At 39.8% G+C, this 27814-nt stretch overlaps 1 protein-coding gene and 1 long non-coding RNA gene across 3 annotated transcripts in view; one reads left to right on the forward strand and one right to left on the reverse strand.

The window, feature by feature from the left end:
- VPS8 (VPS8 subunit of CORVET complex) overlaps positions 1-27814 on the reverse strand; it is a 163298-nt gene that overhangs the window by 7234 nt on the left and 128250 nt on the right. For both annotated transcript variants that reach the window (XM_075829729.1, XM_075829728.1), the window contains 4 exons: positions 26664-26744; positions 23599-23768; positions 18725-18893; positions 12400-12447 (listed from right to left, as the gene is read on the reverse strand). In XM_075829729.1, coding sequence (XP_075685844.1) covers positions 12400-12447; positions 18725-18893; positions 23599-23768; positions 26664-26744 — 468 coding nt within the window. The remainder of the gene's footprint in view (positions 1-12399; positions 12448-18724; positions 18894-23598; positions 23769-26663; positions 26745-27814) is intronic.
- Positions 961-26773, forward strand: LOC142655497 (uncharacterized). Its single transcript, XR_012849504.1, has 3 exons — positions 961-1090; positions 6171-6264; positions 26635-26773. It is a non-coding gene; the product is annotated as an uncharacterized LOC142655497 (long non-coding RNA).

Consider the following 27814-nt stretch of genomic DNA (forward strand, 5'->3'; position numbering starts at 1 on the left):
AATAGTGCTGTTCCTTATTTTTAGACAGAGTTCTATTGTATAATGTCTCAATAGTGTTTGTATTTACTCCTTAGCTATGTTCTATTGTGATAATGTCATAACAGTGTTGGGAATAATTTTTAGCCAGGGTTCTATTGTGATATCAAAATTATGTTTGCCTTTAAACCTTGGCTCTGCACAATTTTGAGGATGTCATAATAGTGTTTCTCTTTAGTCCTTGGCTGTGTTATATTGTGATGGTATTACAATAGCATTTGTCTTTCGTTCTTCGATGTATTTTATTGGCAAGAGTTCTATTGTCACAATAATGGTTGTCTTCCATCTTTGGCTGTGTTCTAATGTGAGGATTTTAAAACCGTGCATATATTTACTCCATGGCCATGTTGTTTTGTGATGATATCATAATAGCGCTGGTCTTTATTCTCATGCAGTATTTCATTGTGATGATATCACAAGATTGTTTGTCTTTAGACCTTTGTATTGTACAATGTTGATGTCCCAATAGTGTTTCTTTTTCATCCTTGGCTGTGACTTATTATGATGAGGTCACAATAGTGTTTCTCTTTAGTACTTGGATATTGTTTCTCATTACTTCTTGGCTGTGTTCTATTGTGATGAAGTCACAATAGTGTTCGTCCTTATTCAAGGGCAGGGACCGACTGTAATGAAGAAAATTTAAGAAGCAAATTGAACCATAACAGAGCTGCTACCATTAAACAGAAGTCCAATGAAATGGTAAAAAAAGGGAAAATGGCTTTATTAAAGGCTTAATATGACTACACGTTTCAACACTGCACCAGTGTCTTCCTCAGGCCATGGGACCTAGAATGAATGGCCTGAGGAAGACACTGGTGCAGTGTTGAAAACGCGTAGCCATATGAAGCCTTTAATAAAGCCATTTTCATTTTTTACCATTACATTGGACTTCTGTTTGATGGTAGCAGCGCTGTTATGGTTCAATTTGATTCTTAAATTCTCTTGAATACTCTTGTGGTAACCGTGGTTGTGACCAGATCGGACCTAAGCTCAAGCTCCATCTTATTACCTGTCGCTTATATCAGGGTTGTGCCTGAATTTGCTACCCCACTAGGTGAGCTGTACCACCATTACCTACTTGCTTTGCATTTTGCTTTGGTGACCTGCACCATGTGGTGCCTAATTTTGTTATTTTCTTTCTAGGTTCGACTGTAAGTCACAAAAGTCTTTGCCTTTAGTCCATGGCTGTGGTCTATTGTGATGATGTCACAATAGTATTTGTCTTTCATCCTTGGATGTGTTGTATTGTAATGATGTCACATTAGTGTTTTTCTTTATTCTGAGGCAAAGTTCTATTATGATGATGTTACAATAGCGTTTGTCTTTTGAAAGGCATGTATTCTATTGGGTTGATATTGCAATAATTTTTGTCTTTAGTTCTTGGCTAGTGTAGGTCTTTATTCTTAGCTAGAGCTCTATTGTGATAGTCGCAATAGTTTTTGCCTTTAGTCCTCAGCTGTGATGATATCACAAGTGTTTCCCTTTATTCTTAGGCAAAGTTATTTTGTGATGATATCCCAATACTGTTTGTCTTTAGCCCTTGGCTACATTCTTTTGTGATGATGTGACAATAGTTTGTCTTTATTGTTAGGCAAAGTTCTATTTTGATGAGTCTCAATAATTTGCTACTATATTTCTAGGCAACTTTTGATTATGAAGATGTCACAATTCTGTACTAAATGGTGCAGTTAAATCCTCGTGAATTGTCCCCGGAAGTGCTGGAGCTTTTCGAATAATGATGACGCTCCGACACGGCCCTACGTGACTGAGGGTTTGCTTCAAGTGCTGTTTGTGAACATGACCGCAAGGGGCTATCACATTGCCTATTGCTTGAGTCCCGAGCAGAGCATCATCTAGCACTTTGCTCGGGACGCCAGCACCGCTCGCGATGTCCATATATGGTCAATTCAAGGGTTTCCTATTGTCAAGGATCATTAGCCTGTATATTGTTTGCAAAAATATTATCCTTACATACATACATACATACATACATATATATATATATATATATCAGTATATTACACAAAGAGCTTGAATCTATGGAACACGATGGAGTCTGCATGAGGAACACGCCTATGGAAGACACCGCCCCTGGAATGCAAGAGGAGTGTACAGATGAACTCACAGCTAAATAGAGCCAATGGGGCTTAAGCACGTCCCACATCTCTAGGGAGGACATTTGTACTTCTTTGTTCAATAAAGTTTAATCTTACTTCCTGCTTCTATGAGGGAGGATCTGTACCAACACTATTGTGCCTGGTATATTTCTTCCATGCATGCATTCAGTTTCCAATTTACAGAGGTGGCTATTCGGTGTGGAACAACAGGGAGAAGGAAGTTACCCTGACAATTGCCCCTGTATAAGACATGTTATATTTTCTATCTAGTCCCTAATTACCCAGAGGATGGTTAGTCGGGCGCGACTAATTTCTTACGGGTTCGTGACGACACAGCGGGGATGTCACTCCTGTTGCCTGAGCTAATCCAGGCAATCGACCAGGGTTCTACAGACTACCACAAGACCGTCCACTAACACAGATAAGTCAAAGATTTATAAAATCAACTGACTTACCATGTTATTGTGGAGATGATCAGGCTCCTTCAGTGGGCAGTCCTGGGTCATCTGCTTCACCCTGTGATTGTCGGTTGTCCTGGATTCCGAGATCCCCTTGAGTGTGGCCCCACGTTGGGCGCCAATTGTCAGGGTAACTTCCTTCTCCCTGTTATTCCACACCGAATAGCCACCTCTGTAAATTGGAAACGGAGTGCATGCATGGAAGAAATATACCAGGCAGAATATTGTTGGTACAGATCCTCCCTCAGTGAAGCAGGAAGTAAGATTAAACTTTATTGAACAAAGAGGTACAAATCTCCTCCCTAGAGATGTGGGACGTGCTTAAGCCCCATTGGCTCTATTCAGCTGTGAGTTCATCTGTACACTCCTCTTGCATTCCAGGGGCGGTGTCTTGCATAGGCGTGTTTCTCATGCAGACTCCATCGTGTTCCATAGATTCAAGCTCTTCGTGTAATATACTGATATATATATATATATGTATGTAAGGATAATATTTTTGCAAACAATATACAGGCTAATGATCCCTGACACTATCGCTGGAATCTCCGAGCAAAGCATCAGCTGATGCTCTGCCTGGGGACTACATCACTTCTGCCAACGTCACTGTCCATATATGGACAATGACGTCGCCAGTAGTACTGGAGTCCCCGAGCAGAGCATTGGCTGATGTGATAGAAAACCCCTGAAGTCACTGACCATATATCATCAGCTGATGCTCTGCTCGGGGACTCCAGTACTGCTGCCGACGTCACTGTCCATATATGTACAGTGACAGTGACGTGGGCAGAAGCGCTAGAGATCCCCTCAATTGAAAGGCAAATGGAAACCTTAGCTTCCGTTTGCGTCACCATTGATCTCCGTCGAGTGCGCAATTGATTCCATCAAAAACAACAGAACCCTGTCGCAACGGTGACAAACGGAAACCATTAGCAAAGTTTCTGTCCCCATTGAGATCAATGGTGATGCAAACAGAAGCTAAGGTTTGTTTTTGCATTTACCGACGTAAACCTCAGACGGAACCCCTCAACGGAATGACAACGCTGATGTGAACAGGCCCTAAGTGAACTGCCAACAAACTAGAAACATTTTAGCTTATATAATTAATAATAACTTGTTGGACCAAATGAGTTCCACAATTCTAGTCCTGGCTATCCTACAAAGCAGAAGTCTTCTTTGAAACTATTGGTCAAGGGATATTAAGCGTGATCTGTGGAGATGAGAAGCGGAGCCTATTAAGTCCCATAATATCCAGCTGCATATTGGCAACTTAGTCCAGAGCTTTTGATCTAGTAACGAACTTTGCTATGCAAAGGTTTACCATGTGCTGACTGTCTACCACCGGTAAGTAGCCAAATGTAATGAGATAGGTATACAGTGAAGGAAATAAGTATTTGATCCCTTGCTGATTTTGTAAGTTTGACCACTGTCAAAGACATGAACAGTCTAGAATTTTTGGGCTAGGTTAATTTTACCAGTGAGAGATAGATTATATATATAAAAAAAAAAAAGAAAATCACATTGTCAAAATTATATATATTTATTTGCATTGTGCACAGAGAAATAAGTATTTGATCCCCTACCAACCATTAAGAGTTCAGCCTCTTCCAGACCAGTTACACGCTCCAAATCAACTTGGTGCCTGCATTAAAGACAGCTGTCTTAAATGGTCACCTGTATAAAAGACTCCTGTCCACAGACTCAATTAATCAGTCTGACTCTAACCTCTACAACATGGGCAAGACCAAAGAGCTTTCTAAGGATGTCAGGGACAAGATCATAGACCTGCACAAGGCTGGAATGGGCTACAAAACCATAAGTAAGACGCTGGGTGAGAAGGAGACAACTGTTGGTGCAATAGTAAGAAAATGGAAGACATACAAAATGACTGTCAATCGACATCGATATGGGGCTCCATGCAAAATCTCACCTCGTGGGGTATCCTTGATCCTGAGGAAGGTGAGAGCTCAGCCGAAAACTACACGGGGGGAACTTGTTAATGATCTCAAGGCAGCTGGGACCACAGTCACCAAGAAAACCATTGGTAACACATTACGCCGTAATGCATTAAAATCCTGCAGTGCCCGTAAGGTCCCCCTGCTCAAGAAGGCACATGTACAGGCCCGTCTGAAGTTTGCAAATGAACATCTGGATGATTCTGAGAGTGATTGGGAGAAGGTGCTGTGGTCAGATGAGACTAAAATTTAGCTCTTTGGCATTAACTCAACTCGCCGTGTTTGGAGGAAGAGAAATGCTGCCTATGATCCAAAGAACACCGTCCCCACTGTCAAGCATGGAGGTGGAAACATTATGTTTTGGGGGTGTTTCTCTGCTAAGGGCACAGGACTACTTCACCGCATCAATGGGAGAATGGATGGAGCCATGTACCGTCAAATCCTGAGTGACAACCTCCTTCCCTCCACCAGGACATTAAAAATGGCTCGTGGCTGGGTCTTCCAGCACGACAATGACCCGAAACATACAGCCAAGGCAACAAAGGAGTGGCTCAAAAAGAAGCACATTAAGGTCATGGAGTGGCCTAGCCAGTCTCCAGACCTTAATCCCATCGAAAACTTATGGAGGGAGCTGAAGATCCGAGTTGCCAAGTGACAGCCTCGAAATCTTAATGATTTACAGATGATCTGCAAAGAGGAGTGGGCCAAAATTCCATCTAACATGTGTGCAAACCTCATCATCAACTACAAAAAACGTCTGACTGCTGTGCTTGCCAACAAGGGTTTTGCCACCAAGTGTTAAGTCTTGTTTGCCAAAGGGATCAAATACTTATTTCTCTGTGCACAATGCAAATAAATATATATAATTTTGACAATGTTATTTTCAGTTTATTTTTTAATATAATCAATCTTTCACTGGTACAATTAACCTAGCCTAAAAATTCTAGACTGGTCATGTCTTTGACAGTGGGCAAACTTACAAAATCAGCAAGGGATCAAATACTTATTTCCTTCACTGTATCTTGCACCAAATCTTAGAATGAATATGCTATGAAATACCCCCGTTTAATAGCGAATGGCAAATTCTTGGTCTACCCATGTAGAAATACTGTGCAAATTGCATAATTTCAAAACTCTTACAATACTGGGAGACTTGCAAAGTATTGTATAGTTTAATATCAAAGCGGTGTATAAAACGTGGTTACCACAAAATTACACCTTTTATTTAGCCCCTAAGGACATCATTGACAAACTCTGAGGTGGTTTATATTTAACACAATAAATGTTGTTCCAGGGAAAGAAACAAATGTAAATCCATGGTGTTATATGGATGAGTGCTATAGCACTGAATATTGTAAATAGTTATTTGTGCAAATGCAACCACAGCCTATGCATATATTAAAGCCTCTTATTTACACAGAGGCTGTGTGATATTTGCGTGTAAACAAACATCCTTCACATTCTATATAGCCTTTAAATATTTTCTTTTTAATAAAAAATTTATAAAAATGCAAATTTTGCATTGGGATTTGAATAATAAAATAAGATAGGTATCAGTGTGGGAGTCCAGAACATCTGCCAGCTTCCTTTCTTTTTTTCCCTTCAAGGGTTTTTGCAGTGAGGGCAATTTCAGATGAGATAAAGAAGTAAACAAGGGTGAAGAACGGCCGTTTCAGCAGCTCCGTAATTATCCTGTCTCAGGTGAGTTTTTGAGCAGCGCAGTCAGGCGGAATCATCTACAGAGAATGCAGCATGGTTCCGAGACTCACCTCTCACACATACAATATTATAACTAAATATCACTGGACTATATCCAACCACAAGCATATAAATCCAGCAGATAAAAATGGTGGCCTTACTTATATATATATATATATATACACACACACACACACACACACACACACACACACACACACATATATATATTTAGTTATTTCACAGATGTTTTCTCCCCTAGAAGCATTGCCGGGTGGGTACATGCTGCCTAACTGAAGGCGTTTGCTTTCCTAGCTATTGACCAAATATACTCAATTGCAACCTTTGCCTGAAGGATACAGCTCTGCAATTACTGTATGTCAGACTATAACGGAGGAGCATTTTTTCCATTTAGCCTGAAGTCAAAAGCAACTTGACACTCTCGGTTGACATATTTACATAAACAGGGCTGAATGTATAATTATCAGTATGGTTAAAAAATATATCTTGCAGTTTCTATTCCCACATGGTACAACTAACAACTGTGGTACTAGCAAATGGGGAACCTGTTCTACAGCAGTGTCTCTTTATGGCCTTCTATAACGACGACTGTACAAGTGGTAGCGCAGCCGTGGGTCAGTTGTATGGCTGTATAATAAAAATCCTAATGAAAAATTCCTAAAAAACAAAACAAACCTAGCTGATCATATACAAAGCCCTGCCTCTTACGTAGTGACCCTAACTTGGGCATGTTATACAATAAATGCAGGATATAATTTCTATTTTAAGAATTTTATTACATTTAAAAAAAACTGAACTTTAAAACATTTGATATTTTTACTATTTTCACGTATTAAAAAGACAATAGTTCTAAGAAAAAAAAAAAAGCTGATTTGTTAAAAGGTGGTGAACAAATCAAACCCATTTTGTCATAAAAAAAAGATGCAAAATTAACTTAAAGGCTATGTTCACACGGGGTCTTTTGCCGAGTTTTTTGACGCGGAAACCGCGTCGCAAAACTCGGCAGAAACGGCCCGAGAACGCCTCCCATTGATTTCAATGGGAGGCGTCGGCGTCTTTTTCCCGCGAGCAGTAAAACTGCCTCGCGGGAAAAAGAAGCGACATGCCCTATCTTCGGGCGCTTCCGCCTCCGACCTCCCATTGACTTCAATGGGAGGCAGGAGAAAGAGTGTTTTATGCCCGCGGCGCTCAATGGCCGCGGGCGAAAAACGGCGCGATAATTGCTATTCACACGGAGTATTTTGGGGGAGGAATATCTGCCTCAAAATTCCGTTTGGAGCTTTGAGGCAGATATTCCTCCCCCAAAATACTCCGTGTGAACATAGCCTAACTCCTTAAGGACAGCCTGTTTTGGCCTTGTGGACACAGACAATTTTTGCAAATCTGACATGTGTCACTTTATGTGGTAATAACTCCGAAATGCTTTTACCTATCCAAGCGATTCTGAGAATGTTTTCTCGTGACATGTTGTACTTTATGATACTGAAAAAATGTGGTCGTTAAATTCAATATTTATTTGTAAAAAACACCAAAATGTAGAGAAAATTTGCACAAATCTTCATTTTTCTAAATTTTTATGTATCTGCTTGTAAAACAGACAGTAATACCACACAAAATAGTGACTAGTTAACATTTCCCATAAGTCTACTTTATATTTGCATCGTTTTTTGAACGTCCTTTTATTTTTCTAGGACGTTACAAGGCTTAGAACTTTAGCTGCAATTTCTCACATTTTCAAGAAAATGTCAAAAAGCTATTTTTTTTCAGGGACCAGTTCAGTTCTGAAGTGGCTTTGAGGGCCTTATATATTAGAAAGTCCCCATAAATCACCCCATTTTAAAAACTGCACCCCTCAAAGTATTCAAAACAGCATTCAGAAATAATTTGAACCCTTTAAGCGTTTCACAGGAAATAAAGCAAAGTAGAGGTGAAATCTACAAATTTCATTTTTTTTTTTTACGAAATTCATTTGTAATACAGTTTTTTCTGTAACACAGAAGGTTTTACCAGAAAAAACGCAACTCAATACTTAATGCCCAGATTCTGCAGTTTTTAGAAATATCCCACATGTGGCTCTAGTTTGGTAATGGACTGAAACACAGGCCTCAGAAGCAAAGGAGCACCTAGTGGATTTTGGGGCATCTATTTTATTAGAATATATTTTAGGCACCATGTCAGGTTTGAAGAGGTCTTGTGTTGCCAAAACAGTGGAAATCCCCCAAAAGTGACCCCATTTTGGAAACTACACCCCTCAAAGAATTTTTCTAGAGGTATAGTTAGCATTTTGAGGCAAAAGGTTGTTTGTAAATTTATTGGAACTAGTCTGTGAAAATGAAAATCTACTTTTTTTCTAAAAACACATACAATGTTTTCGTTTTTACAAGGAATAAAGGAGAAAAAGCACCCCAATATTTGTAAAGCAATGTCTCCCGATTACGGCAATACCCCATATGTGGTAATAAACTGCTGTTTGGACCCAGGGCAGGACTCAGAAGGGAACGAGCGCCATTTGGCTTTTGGAGCGCAGATTTTGCTGGAATGGTTTTCAGTGCCATGTCGTGTTTGCAAAGCCCTGGAGGGACCATAACAGTGGAAACGACCCAAAAGTGACCCCATTTTGGAAACTACACCCCTCAAGGAATTTTTCTAGGGGTATAGTTAGCATTTTGACCCCACACGGTTTTTGCAGAATTTATGGGAATTATCCTGTGAAATTGAAAATCTAAATTTTTTCTAATAAAATGTGGTTTTAGCTCAGATTTTTTCATTTTAACAATAGATAAAGGAGAAAAACCACCCCAACATTTGTAAAGCAAACTCTTCTGAGCACAGCAATACCCCATATGTGGTAATAAACTGCTGTTTGGACACAGGGCGGGGCTTAGAAAGGACGGAGCACCATTTGACTTTTGGAGCTCAAGTTTTGCTGGAATGGTTTGCGGCCCCATGTCACATTTGCAAAGCCACTGAGGAGCCAAAATAGTGAAAATCCCGCAAAAGTGACCCCATTTGGGAAACTACACCCCTCGTGGAATTTATCTAGCGGTAATAGTGAGCATTTTGACCCCACTGTTTTTTTTACAGAATTATTGGAATTATGCAGTGAAAATGAAAATCTACATTCTTTCCACTAAAATGTTGAATTTTTTCCATTTTCACAAGGAATAAAAGGAGAAAAAGTGCCCCAACAATTGTAAACCAATTTCTCCCGAGTACGGTAATACCCCACATGTGGTCATAAACTGCTGCTTGGATACACTACAGGGCTCAGAATGGCAGGAGTGCTACTTGGCATGTAGATTTTGGTTGATTGTTTTTTGGGCGCCATGTCGCATTTGCAGAGCCCCTGAGGCAGCAGTACAGTAGAAACCCCTGAGAAGTGACTCCATTTTGGAAACTATACCCCTCAGGGTAATCATCTAGGCATATAGTGAGCATTTTTATCTCAAAGGTGTTTCATAGATTGTATTAGAAAGGCAGTAAAAATGAAAAAAAAAAAAATAAATTCCACAAAAATATATGTCGTTTTGCACCCAATTTTTTTTCCACAAGGAGTAATAGGAGAAAAAACAACACACAATTTGTTACTCAATTTCTCCCCAGTACGGCAATACCCCATGTGTGGCCCTAAATGGCTGTTTGGGCACATGGCAGAGCTCAAAATGGAAGGAGCGCCATTTGGCTTTTAGAGCGCAGATTTTGCTGGACTGGTGTACGGGCGCCATGTCGCATTTGCAGAGCTCCCTTAGGTACCAGAGTAGAGTGTCAAACCCTGAGAAGTGACCCCATTTTGTAAACTACACCCCTCAAGGCATTTATCATTTGCCTGGACATATGACAGGGCTTAGGAGTGAAAGGCGCATGTGAGGCCTATTTTGTTGATTTTCGCAGCATTAGCCCACAATGGCAGGCTCTGGGGTCAAATAGTAAAACAAACCCCCAAGTAGTGACCTCCATTTTGGAAACTGCACCCCTGAAGGCATTTTATTAAGGGGTGTAGTGAGCATTTTGACCACACAGTTTTTTTTTTCTATTAGAAATGAATGGATGGTGCAAAGTGAAAATTGCACATGTCCACAGGTATATGCCATTTTAGTGCACAATATGTTGTGCCCAGTTCGTGCCACTGAAGACAAATACCTCAAACTGTTAAGCGGGTTCTCCCGGGGTTGGGTCATGCCATATATGTGGACGTAAACTGCTGTTTGGGCACGCTGCAGGGCTCAGAAGGGAGGGAGAGCCATTTGGCTTTTGGAGCGCAGATTTTGCTTAGTTGGTAGTTTTGTTTGGGGTTTTGCTGGTATTTCAGTTTAGAATGTGGGGGCAGATGTAATCTGTGCGGGGTACATCAGGGCATAATAAGAGGATATAATAATGGGGTAAATAAATAATATTTCATAGATCTGTGGCCAGTGTCGCATTGATAAATGGTGCCAGATGTTATCCACTTTTGGACACACTGCACATGTTGCATTGCTATATTCTGAGAGCCAGAACTTCATTATTTTTTTCTCCACCAAAGCTGTGTGAGGGCTTATTTGTTGCGTTGCAATCTGTAGATTTCATTAGTACCATTTTGGGGTACATGCGATTTTTTGATCACTTTTTATTTAATTTGTTTTGCAAGCAAGGTGACTAAAAACCAGCAATTCTGTTTGTTTTTCTACGGCGTTCGCCATGCGCTATGAATGACAAATTTACTTTATTCTGTGGGTCGGTAAGATTACGGCGATACCATATGTATATAGTTTTTCTTATGTTTTGTAGCGTCTGCACAATAAAATCACTTTTGATTCAAATTATTTATTTTTTGTGTTGCCATATTCTGAGAGCTATAACGGTTTTATTTTTCCGTCAACAAAGCTGTGGGAGGGCTTGTTTTTTGCGGCACGGGCTGCAGTTTTTAATTGTATAATTTTGGGGTACATGCAACTTTTAGATCCCTTTTTTTATTCTGTTTTGCGAGGGGGAGTGACTAACAAACAGCGATTCTGGAATAGTTTTTTATTTAATTTTTTTTTACGGTGTTCACCGTGCGGGTAAAATAGTGTGATATTTTTATAGTTCGGGTCGTTACGGACGCGGGGATACCACATATGTGTACTTTTTTTTAATATTTTTCGTTTTTTCCTATAATAAAAGACTTACTATAGGAAAAAAGGCTGTTATAGTATTTTTTAACATGACTTATTTTTTTACAACATTTTTATTAACTTGCTTTAACTTTTTTTTTGTCCCACTAGGGAACTTGAAGGCATGAAGCCCTCATCCCTATTCTAATACACTGTACTACCTACATAGTGCAGTGTATTAGAGCGGTCAGCTATTCACGGACAGAAAGCCTATTTGGCTTCGCCTCCCGGCGGGGCCTAATAGGCTTCCGTACTAGAAAGCGATTGTTAGTCTACGGTTTCCATAGCAACCATCTGAACCCCGCGGGTGCCTATGGTTGCCATTAGCAACCATAGGGTGCGATCTAAGGGGTTAATCGGCCGGATCGGGGCCTAGCTCCGGTCCTGGCCGTTAGAGCACGATGTCAGCTGTGACAAACAGCTGACACCCACATCCGTGGCAACCATCATGGTTGCCGACAGGCTAGAAGACACTTTGATGCAGCGATCGCTTTGATCGCTGCATCTAAGGAGTTAATCGGCCGGATCGGAGCCTATCTCCGGTCCGGGCCGTTACAGCGGGGTGTCAGACAGGTGATACCCAGTGGTGATGGAGCTGGCTCACCTTCTCACCTGCTATGACTGACCAATCAGAGCAATCGCCGGCCGGGGACCGCTGTGATTGGTCCCCTGCAGTCTTACTGTGCCGATCAACTGTCAAACTGTTGACGGCATAGTTCTGTCACCCTGTCCTTTGACAGTGTGACAGTTTTTAGCCAGGACGTACCGGTACGTCCCGGTGCCTTAAAGCACTGCAATACAGGATGTACCGATGCGTCCTGGTGCGGTAAGGGGTTAATAAGCTAAAATGTAAAAAACCGTTAGACCAGCACACGTGTGAAATCACTAAAAATGTTCTGGTCATTAAACCTATAACTCTCTGATGACTTACCTCAGGGTACACATATGGTGTTATACAGTGTACATTATGTAGACGTGAGCTTACCTTTCTTACAGATTCCTCCCTGGATGGATGAGCAGAAGCAGCTCTCATCTGTTTTAATACAAAGAGGAATGTATAAGTATTGATTTACACGGTTACAATTTCATCAGGATACTAATGACAATGTGGAGAGGATCTTGCATATAAAGCAGCAAATCATTCTAACACTATGAAGATTGTGATGCTTGGTAGGAAACTGTGCGCCACTGGTCTTCACGGTATACACAAGTATGAAACTTGCACTGGTTCAGCATGCTATTAAAAAGTGGCAGACCAGTGGATTATCAAGTAAAGGACCGCTGGATTTTTTTCATGCTTTGTCCTTAATTTTTCTAGAGTACCAGTTTTCTATTTCTCCAGTTTGGAATAATCAGGACGATTCTAAGTGATATAGCAAGATTACTAATCTGGCATCCATGAGATCCCATTGTCAGATTTCACTACCGGAAGAAGTTCCAAAAACATTTTTACATAATGCCATTTTTGTCTGCAAAGAGGTGAAGTGCAGTGTGAGAGCAATATGACTGTAAAGTGCAAACCTTTTTCAATACCCCATTATAATAGTGTAAGACAAGCAAAGACAGCCAGCAGGCCAAGTAGGTTGTAGCAGAGAAGCTGCAAGAAGGGCTGCAGACAACACACGCAACCTTAACCATAGCCAAAATGTTGCTGATGCGAAGTACAGTCCTATATCTGCCCCTCTGTTGAGTCCGTAAGGGAATTGAGGACAATCATAGCGGTCCCTTATGCAAATTTTTGACCACAGGTTGTCCACATCTAGTGTAGAGTATATAAATGGCCCATACAAAAAAAAATAATGGTAAAAACCTGTTCCACGAAAAATACTTTCAAAAGACATGGTTCACTCCCTCTGTCTGGAGGCAAAAAAAAAAGGTTCAATCTGCAGAGACGACAAGCCTTCTTTACTGTGAGAACTGTGAATCTATGGAATTGCCTAACGCAGGAGCCGTCACAGCAGGACAGTAGATGGCTTTAAAAAAGGCTTAGATTATTTCTTAGAACAGAAAATATCAGCTCCTATGTCAATGTACAGAAGTCTTGTTTGAATATTGATCCATTGTGATCGCTACTTGGGATCACAAAGGAAATTTTGGGCAGATTAATTAATGCATTATGGGTATTATTATTTTTTTCAATATGTACCTTCCTTTAGATCAATAGGAATAAAACGAAGTTTTATAGTTTAACCATTTCTCTTGCTAACTATGTAAATATGTAAGAGGAACCCCCCCCCCCCCCAATAAAAGAGTGAATGTTTAAAGAAAAGAATTCCGAATATTTCGAAAACGACACTTTATTTGGCTTCAAATCCATCAGGCTTAAAGAGGCTCTGTCACCAGATTTTGCAACCCCTATCTGCTATTGCAGCAGATAGGCGCTGCAATGTAGATTACAGTAACGTTTTTATTTTTAAAAAACGAGCATTTTTGGCCAAGTTATGACCATTTTTGTAATTATGCAAATGAGGCTTGCAAAAGTCCAAGTGGGTGTGTTTAAAAGTAAAAGTCCAAGTGGGCGTGTATTATGTGCGTACATCGGGGCGTTTTTAATACTTTCACTAGCTGGGCGATCTGAAGAGAAGTAACATCCTCTTCTCTTCAGAACGCCCAGCTTCTGACAGTGCAGATCTGTGACGTCACTCACAGGTCCTGCATCGTGACGGCCACATCGGCACCAGAGGCTACAGTTGATTCTGCAGCAGCATCAGCGTTTGCAGGTAAGTCGATCTTATAGTATAAAATCTTACCTGCAAACGCTGATGCTGCTGCAGAATCAACTGTAGCCTCTGGTGCCGATGTGGCCGTCACGATGCAGGACCTGTGAGTGACGTCACAGATCTGCACTGTCAGAAGCTGGGCGTTCTGAAGAGAAGAGGATGTTACTTCTCTTCAGAGCGCCCAGCTAGTAAAAGTATTAAAAACGCCCCGATGTACGCACATAATACACGCCCACTTGGACTTTTACTTTTAAACACACCCAATTGGATTTTTGCAAGCCTCATTTGCATAACTACAAAAATGGTCATAACTTGGCCAAAAATGCTCGTTTTTTAAAAATAAAAGCGTTACTGTAATCTACATTGCAGCGCCTATCTGCTGCAATAGCAGATAGGGGTTGCAAAATCTGGTGACAGAGCCTCTTTAATACCAGGGGACAAATGGCTGCATTTACTGTGTGGAACTATAGGTGACAAATGTCAATTCTCCACTGTTCTAGCTCAGATTAGACAGGAGTGACTAATCCTGCAGGAGTTAATGTTACATTTTGCCATCAGATACGTGGAGTGTGAAGAACACACTGCTTCCAGCTAAAAGATGTGATTAAAAAAACGCTAAAATTATTCCTTGTTATCTCTTGGAAATGTATGAAAATTAAGCATTGGGAGAAGGTGACACAGGCAATTCACACACTCCTCAGCTAATACTGACAGAACTAGTTAACCCTGGCATTGCTGGCAAGTTCTCTGTGCAACCTACATTTTACATAAAAAACTGTGTGAAATGATTCAGAGAGAGCTGGTAAGAAGGGGACTTCAGCTGGTCAACAGACGCAGTGTGCAGATACCAACTTTGGATTTTGCCGGGTAGTGGGACTGCACAGCGGTCACCCATGTTTAGCCCTTTATGGGCATTTTTAAAGTGTCTCTTGACAGGTGTAATAAGCAACCCACAGACATGTGGTCAAATGCTAATTTCAGAAACATGTTTTCAAAAGCACACATGATCGGATTGGTCAAGCATGCATGTTCAGTGCCAACTTACCTATGATTCACTGTATTTCAAAGATATATTCAATTGTGCTCCCACAACATAACAATTTTAAAAGGATTCACTGGTGTGATATATGAGTAAAATATAACATTTATTTATAACTCTCTAAAAACAGGGGTACAATCACCACTGTGAAGAAGCCCCACCGTGTGTATAAAAACGTATTAAATAATAAACTCTGAGTTCTAATTCAATTGTGAACCTACTATAGCTCAGTGTTCAACAAGAATATCAATACGGAATCAGCATTTGAAAAATGGGCATAACAATAGTCTTGACCCTAATTCACACTAGAGTCCGTGATAACCGCACCGGAAGCTCCTAGTGTTGAGGTATACAAACAATGCTAGTGTTCCCAATGCTAAAAAATTCCTATTCACAACCGACCCTACGCGTTTCAATAATCATCATCAGGGGTCTGTAGGTTGGTCACTCTGGCCGGGATGCCAGCGATATAACTTACCTATGAGAAAAGAATAGAAACCACCAAAACAGCTGAGACTGTAACATTTTTGTCATAGCCAAAAGGTTAAAGAGGCTCTGTCACCACATTAGAAGTGCCCTATCTACTACATAATGTGATCGGCGCTGTAATGTAGGTGACAGCAGTGTTTTTTATTTAGAAAAACGATCAATTTTGACCAAGTTATGACCTTTTTCAGATTTATGCTAATTACTTTCTTAATGCCCAACTGGGTGTATTTTAGCTTTTAACCAAGTGGGCATTGTAAAGAGAAGTGTATGACGCTGACCAATCAGCGTCATACACTTCTCTCCATTCATGTACTCAGCACATAGTGATCTTGCGAGATCACGATGTGCTGTCACTTACTCACACATTAATGTTACTGAAGTGTCTTGAGAGTGAATAGACATCGCTTCCAGCCAGGATGCGATGTCTATTCACAATCCCGACACTTCGTTAACATTTGTGTGGCTCTTACAGCACAGAACATCGCGATCACGTTGTGCTGTCATTTACAGCGTGATCTCGCGACATCACGCTTGCTGTAATTTACAGCGTGATCTCACGAGATGATCACACTTGCTGTCATTAAGTCCCACACAAACGTTACCAAAGTGTCGGGATTGTGAATAGACATCACGTCCTGGCTGGAAGCGATGTCTATTCACTCTCAAGATACTTCAGTAACGTTAATGTGTGAGTGACAGCACATCGTGATCTCGCAAGATCATTATGTGCTGAGTACATGAATAGAGAGAAGTGTATGACGCTGATTGGTCAGCATCATACACTTCTCTTTACAACGCCCACTTGGTCAAAAGCTAAAAAACGCCCAGGTGGGCATTAAGAAAGTCATTAGCATAAATCTAAAATAGGTCATAACTTGGTCAAAATTTATCATTTTTCGAAATAAAAAACACTGCTGTAATCTACATTACAGCACCGATCACATTATAGAAGATAGGGCACTTATAATGTGGTGACAGAGCCTCTTCAACAAACTTTCACCCCTCAAATTTTTTACATTTTTTTTTTTTAAGTGGATAAAATAATAGTTGCTAAAATTAATCGCACTATTGGCATTTAACATACTTTACTTGATGTCATGGAAAATCACCAAAAATCCTGCAAATAAGGCAGTGGTTTTGTATGATAAAGTATTATGCACTACATGCCAGATATATTTGTTGGACTGGTGCGAAGACTGAATTTATTCAGTCAGCTCCAGACATATTTTGACAGTGACACAATTTTCAGATTTAGCCTCTGTGTTACATAGTACCTTCATTTTCACAAGATACAAAGTAATTGGACAATTGACTGCTAAGCAGTTTCATGGTCGGGTGTGACCCGTTCCCTTCTTATTTCATGAGCGAATAAGGAGATAAAAGATCTGGAGTTCATTCCAAGTGTTGAACTTGCACTTGGTAGCGGTTTATGGGTACTCTCAATATGCAATTAAAGAAGTGTCAATATTAATAAAGGAGGTCATCAGGAGGCTGAAAAAAACCACAAACAAAACCTATAATACAGATGGCAAAAAACTTTAGGAGTGGCCAAATCAAACATTTGGAACATTCTTAAAGAGAAGGAAGGCACTGGCAAGCTCAGCAACACCAAAAGGCCTGGAAGACCACAGAAAAGAACTATTGTCAAGTGGATGATCGCAGACTTCTTTTCTTGGTAAAGAAAAACCCCTTCACAATATCTAGCCAAGCACAATCTAGAGGACGTCGGCGTATCATTGTCAAAGTCTACAATCAAGGTAAAAGGAAATAAGGTCTGCAAAACACTAACTGTTTTCATAGCCCCTATAAAGGCCAAACTGAGATGCACAGTCATAACATCCAGGAATCCGTCTTGGACCAGAAACTATTAAGAGCAAAGGGAAGGTGGCAGCATCCAGCTGGGTGTAAAATCGTCCAAGTGACTCTTATTAATCCAGCATAAAAAACAAGCAATGTTCCCAACCACAGAGAGGGTCCTTTTCAAGCACGAAAAAGTCCTCTGCGCGGGTCGAAATATTGCATGTCCGTTATGCTGAATTAATACAAGTCACTTGGACGATTTTCCACCCAGCTGGATGCGGTCACCTTCTCTTTGCTCCGTAAAAAGTCTAAACTTAGGAGATGCTTTCATTAATGTGAATACAGTGTTTATCTCATGATGCAAACCACTGTTAACATTCAAAAACAGAAAGGCCAGATTAGACTTTGCTAGAAAACAACTAAAATCACCCAGTTCTGGAACAAGATTCATTGGACGGATAAACCCTGCTCACAACTTGTACCAGAATTACGAGAAAAAAACAGTATTGAGAAGGAAAAGAAGGGCGCATGATCCGATGAATACCACATCATCTGTCAAGCATGGTGGAGCCAGTGTTATGGTATGGGCATATGGCTGTCAATGGAACTGGGTCACTGGTGTTTCTTGAAGATGTGACTGCGGATAGAAGTAGCAGGATGAATTCTGAAGTATATACCTTTAGAGCTATACAAGTTGCTCAGATTAAATCAAATGCTGCAAAACTAATAGGATGGCGCCTCATAGTACAGAAGAATAATGACCCAAAACATACCACAAAAGCAACCCAATAGCTTCTTTAAGCAAAAAAAATTTATATTCTTCAATGGCCGGGTTAGTCACCTGATTACAACCGGATTGAGCGTGCTTTTCACTTACTGAAGACAAAACTGAATGCAGAAAGACCCACAAACAAGCAGCAACATAAGGTGCCTGCAGAAAAGGCCCGGCTAAGAATCTCGAGGAAGGAAACTCAGAATTTGGTGATGTCCATGGGTTCCAGACTTCAGGCAGTCATTGACTTACAAAGGATTTGCTTCCAAGTATTATAAATAATCCTTAAAAATGGCGGTAATTCCTAAACAGTTAACGCAATATTTTTGTTAAAGCCCTTGAATTAATGCTGAAAGTCTAAACTTCAATCACATCTTTAATGTTTTATTTCAAATCCATCGTGGGTGTTTAAATTCTGGAATTGTGTCACTGTCCAAAAATTTCTGGACCTAACTGTATGTGCTGTGAAAGAACTAAAATCACCACTAACCTGTACTAAAGATGCTGCCCTTCCCTTCTTCAGATCCGCCATTGCCTGCCAGCCAGACCGCCCTTTGTTGCTTGAATTACACTTGTAACAAATCCACTGAATCTGACCACCTGCTTCCACCTTGCAGTCCTTTCCCAAAAGACATAGAGAGTGGTACAAATGTCCACAGCTACAGGGGAAAACAATTTAGAATACACAAAAAATTATTTATCAATGCGTCCCTATTGTTATACTTGATAATGATGGATAATGTAGACTACGGTATAGACACATTTATAAAAGGATATCAAATGTAGGCTATTCAAAAGCTACACAGAAAAATAAAAAATTGCAAGGTTTCCATCACAGGATGAATGATTGCAATAAATAAAACACATTGAGTGAGGAGATATAAAAGCTATGAACCGCAAACATAGATTTTTCCAGAAATGTGGTTTCTGATAGATATTAAATGGAAAGAATCATAATGACATGTCTCAAGGCAGCAGACAAGTAGACATCCAGAAAATTTCTGCTTCAGGCTAAAAGCTAGCTGCCACCTAGGGAATACCCTTCCTTATCATGTGCAGGAACCTCATGATGGACTAGGCACAATACTGAGCTGTTGGGTGGTAAAAAATAAAAAAATAAACTCCACTTCAGAGCTAGCTTTAAGGGTATATTAAGATTTTTTTTTAAACAGCCATTTCCTGATATGATGGCCCAAATCCACTACGAAGTTGGCGTTCCCCTTGTCAAAGGCAGCTGACTGTGTAGCGTGGACACACTCTATTAACAAGGGGAATGGCAAAATCAAGTTGTCAAGATATTCATGCATTTCCAGTAGGAATAACAGAGGAAAGGCACAACGCAGAGTTCTAAGAAAAGATGCTCCAGAATTGTTATTTCATAGTCCATACACAGATTTACTCCAACATACATTTAAGGAGAGCGGACTGATCCTCTTAAGGCAACTATGGGAAGAGATTCAGATGATTATAAGGGCTCCTGTTTAAACCAGAATTTAAAAAAATGGTGTTCCTAAGTTGTCATACAGATGGGCGTATGTTACCCTTGTTTAACTGTGCGTATTCCAGATGTAACATCAATACCCTTGTGGTTCTTTTAAACCGTACTTGCACCACCATTGGGATCTATGGTGCTGTAAATTCGGCTCAGTAGAGTTGCAGAGAGTCCAATATATGAAGAGGTGAATAAATGATTACGAAAAACCACAGCAAAATACAAAGAGTTGGGAGTACAGTACCTATACGCATGTTATATATCGCAAGCATATCTAGATCAACATAAACTTCTACTCATTTAAAACTACAACATGCTTTTTTGTTCTGTAGTTTTGTATCAGCTACTGAAAATTATTTCCTAGTATTACATGAATTGGGCGTCTCATTACTTCTATTTCTTTCCAACCGAATTATAAGACCAGCAGAGGATAATCATCGTAGAAAGGCACCTTGGCATGTAAAATTAAGCGCGTATTCCAAATACAGCAGCAAAGTGTGATAAGCCTGCAAGTCTTAATAGCCATTAATATATTTTGTATGGATTTTCTCTCAGTGAACCTCTGGAATACAATCAACTCTCTGGCATATAGTATTAAGAAACTATTTTACATGGAGACTCAAAGAAATCAGTGACAGGACAAGATTTTTTTGAAGACAAGGAAAGGTAATGCACTCGCTGGTAATGCTATTCCAAACGATACTATTATCAGTCTGAAGAACGGCATGCAGCCCGAACATTTACTAATACTTCTAGACATTATTACAGCCTGCTCAGGAACATGAAATACATTTATACGTTTTTGCCTGTTGATTATTTTTCAATAACCATTTTAGACTTGTCATTACAAAGGTGTTTTCTGTTACCTCTTGATCGTGGGGGTGAGACTACAGAGATAGCCCATGATACTCAAAATGAAGTGGACGCAGCGCTAATTAATCTCTGTGGCTCCTTTATTGGGTTTATCCTGCACAGTGCGTTGCCAGGAAGGCCACTGTGCAGAATAAATCACCAGAATGGGGCAGTGTGGCAGTACCGTACTGATCAGAATGCTATGGCATAACATTCCAAAGTGGGAATACCTCTTTAAATATTGATCGGTAGGAGTCCGACCCCTGGGATCCTGGCCAAATAGCAGAATGACGGAGCTTCCCATTGTTTAGACAGGCACAGTGGCTCATCCGTATGAGTGCCTGTGCCGAATACTGCAGCTAAGTCCCTTTCAAGTGAACTCCCACTGATAGAACATTGATGGCCTATATGCCATAATAGTCAAAGATGGAATACTCCAGTAAACCATATAGTAGAATGAGTCCTGACAGATATGAGTGATGACTATTTCTCGGCACTTCAGAATACGTTGGTGTTATATAAGCAACAGGAGAAGGCTAAATACTGAAGAGCTCGATGCCTTTCAACAGTCTGAGGATTTAATCGTTTCTGTAAAGTGCTACCAGTTTGTCGGTCTGCTAGATGTCAAAGTCAAATTGAAGTGCTGGTATTGTGATGTGGAAACATCTAAGGTCATGTTCACACATAGGGAATTTGTTGTGGATTTTTGGTGTTAAATTCACACCCAAAATCTGCAACTAATTGCAGTACAATTCAAAGTTGAAGTCGGAACACAGTCCAGGAGTAACAATAGTTTAGCTGTGAAAAACGAAGACAGCCAAGTGCTGAAGCACATGGGTCAGCTGTCTGGTCTCTGTTGCTTCTACCTTGACTGGAAAACAGGGAGAAGTAGCTGAAAGGGAGCAAAGAGCTCTCAGTATTAACAGTATTAGGTGCAGATTGTATGCAGCGGGTGAGGATTGTGTGTGGTGCAGCTTCAGCCATAGCTGCAGAGCACAGAGTGACGTCAGAGAGGGGGTGTCATTTTGCCAACTTCTGCTGTACAGCCAAGTAATATACAGCAATAGGACCTATAGTGTTTAGGGCACCTAAACCTAAGAAACTAGCATTTCAGGTATCACAATGAAAGGAAGGGGCTGCAGTGCTAAAATAGCACTGTGGCCCCTGCATTCCGATTATCCGTGGCGCTGCCGGTAGTTGGATGCCAAACGATCACCAAGTGATGGCATATCCTAAAAATATGCCATCACTTGTATTAGTGAGAAAACTCCTTTAAGGATTCTTAGCTTCATAGCATTTCCAGTCTAAATGGAACTTAAAGAGGTTCTGAAGGACTTAAACACTGATGGCCTGTCTGTGTAAACAATGCAGGGGATGGATCCCCATCTATCAAACATCAATGGATCATACTTAGGATTGGCGATCAATGTTCTGGAGAATCCATTTAGGCTTTATAACATTGAAGTATTTCAAAGTCAATTTGTAGAACTCAAAATCTCAAATATAACATATGGACTGTATTATGCGTACATCCTGCACCATGAAGGGAACAACCTTTATGCTGTACATTCCTAAGGAATAGCAAGCAATTAAAGCAAAGCAATATAATGTGTTCTGCATGGAGAGAATAAAAAGCAAGAAAATCCTGAGAGCGCTTAGTAAGTCGAATTTTTTAAATACCCATACAATAGTGACTAAATAAATGCCAGCAAGCACTCTCCTAGATTGGTCTGGTCGGCTCAATCCAACTCTGGGGACTGCCATGGGGAAGGGAAATACCCCTGAAACGCATTGGCCTATATTTTCAAATTAATTTTTTTATTTATGTTTTAGTAAATTATTTATCATGTTGAGCTTACTGTCTAGCCTCCATTTCATGATTCCCTTTAAGTTGACCTTTAAAGTTTGAAGATTAATCATTGAGTGATACACGTTTGCTACGCCTGCTTGCATGAGGGAGTGCTATGTTGGTTCACCACTTCTAAAAGTTTTGGATTTTTGTTTTTTTTGGATTTTATATGAAAGCGGTGTCATTATCTGCACACCATCTGGGCACTCTACTTTTTCGATTACATGTGTTCTGCACATAGAATTGATTGGGGAAACCCAAAATCTACACCTGGGCCATCAATATAGAACTCTATCAACTTGCAACTGCACTGCAAATGCACATCACAAGCTTACAATCGAATTCTGTAGCCACGGGCCCAGGTAGAGAAGGTCAATAGAAAAATAGAAAAAAGTAACAAGGACAAGTGACGTTAAAAGCAGTGACATTTCCTCTAAGCTGCTCTATCTGCTTCATATGCTATTAAGATACCTTTGGGACTTATTCTTTGGAATGAAGCTGACTCACAACACTAAGTGCATAAAAAGTAAAAGAAACTTCCAAATTGATATACAACCACGATACAAAAGAGACATATCATAAATCACATTATTCTGTAATAGCAAAAGTTTTAAAACCCCAATAATATGCTCCCCCTTGGAGGCCCTGATTCAGCATAAACATATATACTATATATCTTTAACGAAATGCTTGTGAAGTAAGAATTAGAACGTGTGCATAGGTCCATATGTTATGTTTCTAAGGAAGCATATAACAGACAGGTTGCGCAGTTTCGGTAGAAAATACTTAAAGGACATGTCCTCCTTCGCAACCAAATTTTTATTGTCCTAATGAATCTAAAATGTTTTTTTGCCTACAGCTCATTTGCAGAGCCATACGTCTCCATAGTAACGGAATACAAAACAAAGTGTAGTCTGGTTCTGTAGTCATACTGCCTTTCATCCATCCTCTAAATCTTCCTAATATACATTTGGTATGTTAGCAAGCGAAAGGGTACAGATGACAGGGAGTATGACTGCAGGATTAGACTACTGAGAGTTTGGTTGTAGTCTGTCACTATGGAGACACATAGGTCTGTAAATGAGTATAGGCAGAAAGCAATGGGACATTGTAATGGCAAAGGTGGGTGCACATAGTTTTTGAATGGAATGTGTTTTAATGTGGCATCTACCTGAAAATTATGATGTCATCTGATGATTCTTGTCTCTTCTTGTACTGTTGCAGGCAGACACAACAGTAATCTTGTTTTGGTACAAGTGCCTTGGTAATAGAAGCTTTGAGGTTGCGCAGGGACCAGTGCAGGTCTTGGTTTAGCAAGTTTGTGGTGGTTTCCAACAGTGTCTGTGAAAAGAAGCAATAAGAAGTTTAATAAATACATTTTTACTAACACTGTGATAGTTGAGGTGTGGTTACACATGCTTGTTTTGTGGGTTTTTTTGCTGTGATTTGTGGAAAATCAAGGCAAATAAATCAAAAAAGAAAAACAAGAAAAAATTGACGAGTGCAAATACACCCTTATAAAGTTAATGCAACTGACAAAAAGGATATATTATTTTGTTGATCCAGAGGAGAAGATAGAACGTCTTCTCTGATCTGAATCCATTACTAGTCATTATGAATTTGCACTTCGAGAACCTTTCACCTGCCCATACATGTACAGCTGAGTGCAGCATGTAATAGGCAGGGCTGTACAAACCCTGTCTCACCATAAAAAAAAATTCCTATCTTTCTCTGTTATTTAGATATCGGTGCGGTTATATTTGGCGCCAGATCTTTAAATAACCCCCTGAACTGTCAATGATGGGGCGTGTAATTAGCAAGGGGGCGTGTAACATCGCTGTGACACTGTCCAATAAGCTACGGACAGTGTCACAGCAAGAGCTGGAGAGAGGAGAGAGGAGAGCGTGTGCACGCACAGCTCCACCGCCACCACTGAACAGAAGAGGAGAAGAAGGTGAATTCTTCTTCTTCTGTTCCATGGCAGCGGGAGTATCTTCAGCAGCGGCATCGGAGCGGTGCGCGAATGCGTGCTGGCACAGCCTCTCACTCGCTCTTCAGCTCTCTCAGCAGACAAGCTGAACAAGACTGTGTGATCTCTCGCGAGATCGCTATGGCATCAGGTCTAACAATAGCCTCCGGCTATGGCATCTACGGAAGCCTAGTGGGTCCTGACAAAGTCAGGACCCACTATGCTTGCTGTCAGTGAGTGGCTGGCTGTTGTGGTGTGTGCCCTTCATGGGATGTTATGTTTACCCTACTGTTTGGGCAGCGCCCTATTTGTCATGTTCCTTTTTTATGAGGACACAATTCTTCTGTCTGTTTTTGTAACCGTCTGTATTGAAAAGAATAAAAACTTTGAATTGGAAAAAAAAAAGAAAAAATAATAATTGGTATCGCCGCGTCTTTAATGGCCTGAACTACAAAACTATTTTCGTTATTTATCCCACACGATGAACGCCGTAAAAGAAAATAATAAACCATACCAAAATCACAATTTTTTGGTCACTTCACTTCCCATAAATTAGAATAACAAAAGATCAAAAAGTCGCATGTACCCAAAAAACAAGTCCTCACACGGCTTTCTTGGTGGAAAAATAAAAAAAAAGTAATCACTCTTAGAATATGGCAACACAAAAAGTAAATGTTTTTTTTATAAAAAGTATTTTATTGTGCAAACGCCATAAGACATAAATAAAAATATAAACATCTGGTATCGCCGTAATCGTATCGCCCCGCAGAATAAAGTGACCATGTCAGTTGTAGCGCACAGTGTATGCTGTAGAAAAAAGGAATTAAAAACTATAGCAGAATTGCGGTTTCTTAGTCACCACACCTCTTAAAAAATAGAATAAAAACTGATCAAAAAGTTGCATGCACTTCATGAAAACTACAATGAATTCCTCACGGGGTCTAGTTTCCAAAATGGGGTCACTTTTAAGGGGGTTTCCAATGTACTGGTACCTCAGAAGCTCTGCAAATGCGACCAGAAACCAATACAGCAAAATCTACATGGAGCCTTGCCGTTTGTCCAACCAGCAGTGTATGACCACATATGGGGTATTGCCATAATTGTGAGAAATTGCTTTTCAAATGTTGGGGTGCTTTTTCTCCTTTATTCCTTGTAAAAAATTTTTTTTTTTTACCTTTTATCGAAAAAATATGTGATTTTCAATTGCACAGCCTAATTCCACAAAATGCAGCAAAACCCTGTGGGGTCTAAATGTCCACTATACCCCTCGATAAATTCCTTGAAGAGTGCAGTTTGCCAAATGGGGTCACTTTTGGGGGTTTTCCACAGTTTTGGCTTCACAAAACTTCTTAAAACCTGACATGGTGTCTTAAATATATTCTAATAAAAAGGAGGCCCCAAAATCTATTAGGTGCTCCTTTGATTCTGAGGCCAGTGCTTCAGTCCATTAGCACACTAGGGCCACATGTGGGATATTTCTAAAAACGTCAGAATCTGGGCAATACATATTGAGTTGCTTTTCTCAGGTAAAACCTTCTGTTTTACAGAAAAAAGTTGAATAAAAAGGATTTTCTGACCCAAAAAAAAATAAATTTGTAAAGGTTACCTCTACTTTGCTTTAAATTACTGTGAAAACGCCTAAAGGGTTAAGAAACTTTCTGAATGCGGTTTTGAATACTTTGAGGGGTCTAGTTTTTAAATTGGGGTGTTTTATCGGGGTTTCTAATATAGAAGGAGCTCAAAGCCACTTCAGAATTGAACTGGTACCTAAAACAAAAGGCTTTTGAAATTTTATTAAAAATGTGAGAAATTGCTGCTTATGTTCTAAGCCGTGTAACGTCCTAGAAAAAAAAAACGTTCAAAAAACGATGCAAACAAAGTAGACATATGGGAAACGTTAACTAGTAACTATTTTGTGTGGTATTACTATCTGTTTTACAAGCAGATGCATTTAAATTCAAAAAAATGTTGCTATTTTTCACAAATAAACACTGAATATATCGACCAAATTTTACCACTAACAAAGTACCACTAACATAAAGGATCACGAGAAAATAATCTCAGAATCGCTTGGATAGGTATAAGCATTCCAGAGTTATTACCACATAAAGTGACACGTCAGGTTTGAAAAATGGGCACTGAGCGTTAAGGCCCAAACTAGGCCGCGTCATTAAGGGGTTAAGGATATATACTTAATTTTACGTCATACATTGATTTTTGTCATTCTATTCATAACAGAAAATACAATAAAAGATCTCCAGCATTACCTGTTCATAGCTAAACGTGTCCAGCATTCCTAGCACCAAGCCTTGGATTTCGCCTAACTTTCCTTTCCCATACAGAGGATCCTAAAATTAGAAAACAAAAAAGGTAATAAAGGACATGCATATAGAAGACTTGTATGTTATATATTTTATTTTTTTTTAAATTAAGAGGTCATGAACTTTTATAGGGTTTACTGTAGTGTTCAAAAATTTATTTTGGGCAAAAACTCAGTTATTGCTTTTAATAAACCCAGTATTATTTATTTCTGGTGTCTATCAGTTTTAAAACATATATTGATATCATCATAACATTGCACTTATGAACTTTATGTGAATCCACCCTTGTAGAATGACTGCCATCCTCACCTGTGGGGGCTTTATAGCATGCTGGACAAGGGAGGAAAATCAATCAATCAATCAATCCATAGTGGGCGGGGCCTGACTCTTAAATGAGATAAACGCGGAATGCTTATTTTTACAAAAGTGCTACAAAGGTATACTGGTGCGTTATGGTCAAAGCCAATCATACGGTCAAACAGCATTTGCTCTGGTCACTTACATGACATCAGATAATTCTACATTTTTCAGATCAAAAAAGCATGTTAAAAATGTGAACTTTTGAGTTTGTACCACTTTAAACTCATAATTCAAAAAACAATGAAAATGTTCTCAGAGACCATAGTAACAAAATGTTGATTTTTATTATTTTTTTAGCCTGCAAGCTGGTGGTCTCAAGTGTGCAATGAGTAAGGAGAACAGTCCACCCCCACCTATTAAAAATACCACTGATTTAATATTTGCAAACTAAAGCTGCAAAAGGCAATGTGACAGTAAGGGAAATTCACGTTAGCAATAAGGCCAGCTAATGAGCTATCTGGGTAGCAGTAAGTCAGGGCCGAGATGTTGTGGTGTAATTGGCGATTTCGGAATATTTCTGTACAAAATCAGGGCAGTCAGGGAACTTGCTGGAATACTTACTTCAAAGCCTAAGAGCCAAAGACAAAAAGGAAACAACAGAAAGACTAAACGCCTACACATCAAGAGTCCCCACAACTTCAATTGAACATGTTGCCAAAATAGAATCGAGAATTGAAGAAAAAAGAAACTTACATTCCTGAGAAATTTATTTCTCTCTATTATTGCATAATGGTCCA

This window comes from Rhinoderma darwinii, chromosome 6, assembly GCF_050947455.1.
Source record: "Rhinoderma darwinii isolate aRhiDar2 chromosome 6, aRhiDar2.hap1, whole genome shotgun sequence".
Taxonomy (NCBI): domain Eukaryota; kingdom Metazoa; phylum Chordata; class Amphibia; order Anura; family Rhinodermatidae; genus Rhinoderma; species Rhinoderma darwinii.